Raw genomic sequence first — 5,521 nt, 5'->3', positions numbered from 1 at the left:
GGTTTTTGTACTTTGAAGATCTAACATCACAAGAAAATGGATTGGTATGACACGAAATGATTTAATTTTAAAAGATTATCTTTCAACTGATAAATAGAGCTAGCATCTATGCTTTGGCATCAATTTCCAATGATTCAACATTCTTTTATAACCAATTCTAGGTCACATGATTGTGTCTATGAAGTGTGTTCTTAAGCATCAGGCTTTCATAATTGCAAAGAAGAATTCTTTGTTAGTTTGTTTATTTTTTCACAAAATATAGTGTAGCTATTGACCTACACATAAAATTATTATATGTACTTTCCATGGGGTCACAAGGCTTAACTCATTTTTTTTCAATGGATCTTGATACGTAGGTTGAATAGAATATTTTTCTACAATTTAATTATTTATTCTATATTTTTCCAAGACTTATGTTTAATACATTTTCAATTAAATTCAAAGAAATTATGGGTGACGATAATAATAGTTAGGTGTAAGAAGAAGACGATGATGACATTTCCTTGAATTTCCTATCAGCACATCCTTGTATCTCATAAGTCGCAAGTGCTAGTCCTTATAATGTTTCATAGTTGTAATCAAGTTAGCAATTGATTATGAAGGAACAATGTTCCGTTTTCTTCATATTGAATAATGTTTTGATAAAAAAATGATGTGATGTGATTCATATGAATGCTTTTGATCTGTTGGGTAGAACATGGAAACAATATATGTCTGACATCTATAGTAGGTTGAAGAAAACTTTCATCATTATCAAAGGTAGAATTTTTGTTAGTCATTGAATGATAATGAACAAGTTACAGATAAAAAATATATTATCTTGACTACTAAGCTTTTTTAAATGCTATTGTTATCAAATTTCCACAATCCATTAGTTAATCACTTAGCTACCTCTGATTTTAATTGTATCTTTTTTGCATCAATATTTCAGATCACTCTGTGATCCATCGACAAAATGTAAGATCACACTCCATAGTCCATCACCAAGATGTAAGAAAATGTCAAAAGATATAAAAAAATAAAGATGACACTACCTCTTCCAAAACTATTCTCTTCCAAAAAAATAAATAAAAATATCAAGCCATGCCTATATATCCACCACAGAAAGGCATCCAAGTTGTTAGAAATCCATGCAAGACAAGGAAGCCTTAGCCACAACCTCAACAAGCACCCAGATGACACATGTCCTCTTCCTCAGCGGCCTCATCTTTCTCCACCGTAATGAACTTTCAGACTCTGATTCTTCGCCATGATTTTTCTCATTGTATTAGGAAAAGAAACAATTTGGCCTTGTGTTTGCAGTTGCAGGAAATGTGGAAAGTAGAAGAGCAATTCGGGGCATGTTTGTTTTTGGGGATTCTTACGCAGACACAGGAAATCATGGTCATTCGGCCATTGCATGGCAGCCTCCGTACGGTATCACTTATCCTAGACACCCCTCTGGACGCCATTCAGACGGAAGAGTCCTCACTGACTTCGTGGGTATGTCTGTTTTTTAGCTGCAAATCACCATTTTCAGAATTTTAAGATTGCTTAGGATGTTTTTTGTTTTGTGGGCAGCAAGCTTTTTCAACATGAGCACGCCCCTGCCATACAATCAGAGGCAGGGGAACCCAAATCTGGTGCATTTTGGCACGAATTTCGCGTCTGGAGGAACTGGTATTTTTGATACAGTGCCCGGACTGCCCAACGCCACTGCCCAAATCGAGCAGTTGCAGGACTTGGTGAAGAATGGGGTGTATTCTGCTACTACTTTGGCTTCTTCTCTCGTGCTCTTCTCCTTTTCGGGCAACGATTATGGTTTCTATGTGCAACGAAAACGTACAGAAGCAGTAAGTGATTTTCTCTACCGTTTTCAAAACCTATAATGGTGATAGTTGTATCTGTATGTATCTATTCCATCATCATTTGAGTTTTTTCATCAATATTTTAGATTACATATCGTGAATTATGACCTCTTCCTATGACCTTTATTATTGCCTCCTTACCTCCTTACCTTCAATTGTGCTCATGTTAGAGGCGAAGGAAGTTGTCCTAGTGGATCTTCATGAGGCTTTCCTTCAGTTTTTCATGCTTTATGTTTGCATCTCTTTGGAGTTTTCCAACAACTATTTGGATCATATTTCATAATTCATCTTTATTTTTTTTAAGTTTTTTTTTCAGCATTTTGGGTTACATTCGGTGATCCATAACCTCTTTACCAAACTCTTAGCATTGCCTCCTTACCTTCAGTTATGCTTGATGCTTGGGATGAAGTAAGTTGTCCTGGGAGGTTATCATCATGAGGCCTTTTTTCTTTCAGTTATTTTATGTTTTATTACATCTCTTTTTTTAAAAGAGTTTCGTTTCTTAAGGTTTTCTCCTTCTATACCATTGAGAGATTTTTCTTTATGTTCGTGGTCATAATTTCTTTCTTCTTCCAGTAAAATGTTGATCACGAAGAAAAAAATGATAGTGGATCAGTGTGTGATCCAAAACGTTGATAAAATGATTCAATGCAAAATGAGTCAGAAGAAGAAAAAGAAAGATGATAGATCATAGAATGTGATCTGAAATATTGATCAAAAACTCTTAACACAATTTAATCCAGAAACAATGACTATGTCTACCATTTCAAAGATTTCAGTTTATTATTTGGATTTGGGTTATCTTAAATTGTGCATCCTACTTAAATTCTGTTTTCCCTAATTGCAGGGCCTGCCTGGTTTTGTGGAGATGGTGATCAAGCAGTTTAGGGTGGATTTGGAGAGGTTATATGGAATGGGATTGAGGCAGTTTGCCATTACAAATATAGGGCCTTTGGGATGCCTGCCACTTTACACAGCCAAGAGTAACTACAGCAGTTGCAATGATACAGTAAATGTATTGGCAGTTTATCACAACAGTCTCTTGCAGGAAGTAGTGAAAGTCATGAGAAAGAGCAGAGCAAATGGAAGCTTTGTTCTTCTTGATTATTATTCCAGTGCACTTTCCATCATCCAGCATAAAGACCAATATGGTAAAATACTTTTGGTTTTAAAAACGTTCTTGTTTATCTAAGCTTAAGGTGCAGAATAGTTGAGAATGGCTATGTTTTTTTTGCAGGGAAGCTGAGGAATGCACTAAAGCCATGTTGCATGGGTGCATGTGGAATGAGAGATAGTGCAGGCAAAGCTATGTACAGTGTGTGTGAGCAACGTGGATCTGCTTTCTTCTGGGATGTGGTGCATCCCACTCAAGCTGCTTGGCAGGCTTTGATGAAACCCTTAACTTCCTCTCTACACTTGTTTCAAACTTAAAACCTTATCTTACATCATGTCAGCAAAACCTTTATTTTTTGGACACTTCGATAAAAAATATGCTGATGTGGCATCATATTCGATGTATGTCGTCTTAAAATCTTAGTTATAAGCAAGGGACTTGTCAAGTAAGCTGCTATAAAAAATTGAGTGTGATTTAAAATTTCATGTAGAATTTTGAGAAGTTTGAAGTTAGGGTGCTTAACTATTGGATCCTTTCTCCTATTCAATTGGATGCTCTTGAAGGATAAGGGCTCTCTTTTAACTTCACATTATCACTAATACATTAAAAAATTACATATAACATTAATATACACTAAAAGTATCAATAGTGATAATCAACATATAAATGAGAGATGGTATGTTTCAATTTATCAAAAAAGTAAAATGCTCTTTGTTTACATTTACACATCATGTTTTTGTTATCACATGTGTAATGACGAAATTTATATATTTGTGTTAATTTTCATTTAGTTTTGGATTTGTTTTGAGAGAATGTCATAATACAATTATATAGCAACATGTTGTACATTTTATGTTAAATTTGGGTATTTTTTAATACATATACATCCTTATATATGCTTATTTAGATGTCTTCACAACTCTTGTTTAGATTTCTTCAAACATGTGACTTTATTTTCACATATTTACCTTACTACTAGTCTCATTTCTATGTGTCTATTCTTGTTCTCAAGGCATCACTTTCCTCATTCTAGCTCATTTCTACAACACATGAGAACAATTGTATATGTTATTCAAATTATTGATTCCTTTCTCAAATTATTCAATTTTACATGAGAACAATTTTATTCTTGTTCCCAAGGCATCACTTTCCTCATTATATGGGTTTGACTAAAGAATCAAATTATTGATTCGTATACTTTTTTTCTAGTCACTAGGAGCCAACTTGGTACACATTTGTGAGATAATTCATCATATATTTGCATTTAAAGACATTCGTTTGAACACTAATAGACATTTGATTATCACTTGAAATCCTAAAAATAAGGGACGTTCTATAAGAACATTTCAACTTGGTATATTTAAAGAATGATATATGCTTCAAATTTCACATCTTGACTCACTTACATGCTTGCTTGATGTTTTTGAACACTTTCTAGGATAACAAATTCTACGGGTTTTAATTGAGGAGAACATGAACCCTCATAATTTAGCAATCTGCCCAAATAATTTCTAAATGTTGATAGTTGTTAATTACTAGTAGATGATAAATATTGGATTGAATAGAGCTATAAAAACACACAATTTTTTATTTGAATACATGGATTATATATTAGATTGATATTGTGTGGAATCATCTAGAGCCATATGATTGATTCACAAAGAGTCATGGAACTTTATGCAGAGTTTTAGACATTTAACACATTAAATATATTTTTAAATACATCAGCCTTGAGTGGGATTTGATTACTTGTCATCATAGTTCCAAGAGTCAAGAATGATATTAAGATATTTAATTTCCTAAACTAGCATTTACTATTAGTATTTATTTACCCACCTTTACAATTGATTCACAAAGAGTTGTAGATCTCTATGTAGAGTTTTAGATAGTTACCACATTAAGGATTTTTTTTTAATACTTGGGCCTTGAGTGGGATTTGGTTAATTGTTATCATAATTCCAAGAGCCAAGAATAATATTAAGATATATAATTTTCTAAATTAGCATTTACTATTAGTATATATTTACCCATTTTACCATTTAGTATATATGTTTATTCATAACTTTTGTTTAACCTAGATAGCTCACAAGAAAAAAAAAAAAATCCCTTGATGTTTTAGTGTTCTTGCGAACTTATATCCTTTTACATCCCCTAGGGTTTGACCTTTAGGCTATATGTTATTTCCCTTTAGGTTTTTAAATATGCATTTTTTAATTGTTTTGCCATCTTTATATCTTATTAGGACTCATTTTAGTATAATGATGTAGCCACCAAGGTTTTTGAGAATCTAAAGGAAGCCATGTGCACCATTCCAATTATCCTAGCTCAAATTATTCTAAAACTTGTATTGTAGATTGTGATGCTTCATGGTATGACATGAGAGTGTTAATCATACAAGAGATAAGAGATCTTGCATTTGAGAGTCATCAATTAAAAGGGAAGAATTTGTTGGAGCTAATTTATGAGAAGGAAATCATGGTCATCCTTCATATAATCTGTAGACACCTAAAATTGTCATGTCTAATTAAATAAATATTTTATTTATTTAATTATCTAAGCC

The 5,521-nt window shown here is 32.9% G+C and overlaps 1 protein-coding gene across 1 annotated transcript; it reads left to right on the top strand.

The window, feature by feature from the left end:
- The first annotated feature begins 1,067 nt into the window (after positions 1–1,067).
- Positions 1,068–3,446, top strand: LOC131061342 (GDSL esterase/lipase At5g03610). The gene is made up of 5 exons (XM_057994987.2): positions 1,068–1,218; positions 1,303–1,482; positions 1,561–1,832; positions 2,695–2,998; positions 3,085–3,446. The coding sequence occupies exons 1-5, from the start codon at positions 1,131–1,133 to the stop codon at positions 3,276–3,278; spliced, it is 1,038 nt and encodes a 345-aa protein (XP_057850970.2). The 5' UTR covers positions 1,068–1,130; the 3' UTR covers positions 3,279–3,446.
- Positions 3,447–5,521: the final 2,075 nt, after the last annotated feature.

This window comes from Cryptomeria japonica, chromosome 11, assembly GCF_030272615.1.
Source record: "Cryptomeria japonica chromosome 11, Sugi_1.0, whole genome shotgun sequence".
Classification (NCBI taxonomy): Eukaryota; Viridiplantae; Streptophyta; class Pinopsida; order Cupressales; family Cupressaceae; genus Cryptomeria; species Cryptomeria japonica.
The sequence above is the reverse complement of the archived record's forward strand: the minus strand, read 5'-3'. Positions and strand labels throughout refer to the sequence as shown.

Excerpts from the sequence above, each read along its gene's own strand:
- LOC131061342 (XM_057994987.2), top strand. The coding sequence starts at position 1,131 with ATGCAAGACAAGGAAGCCTTAGCCACAACCTCAACAAGCACCCAGATG. Across the intron at positions 1,219-1,302 it reads CGGCCTCATCTTTCTCCACC|TTGCAGGAAATGTGGAAAGT; the intron begins GTAATGAACTTT and ends TTGTGTTTGCAG. Across the intron at positions 2,999-3,084 it reads CCAGCATAAAGACCAATATG|GGAAGCTGAGGAATGCACTA; the intron begins GTAAAATACTTT and ends TTTTTTTTGCAG.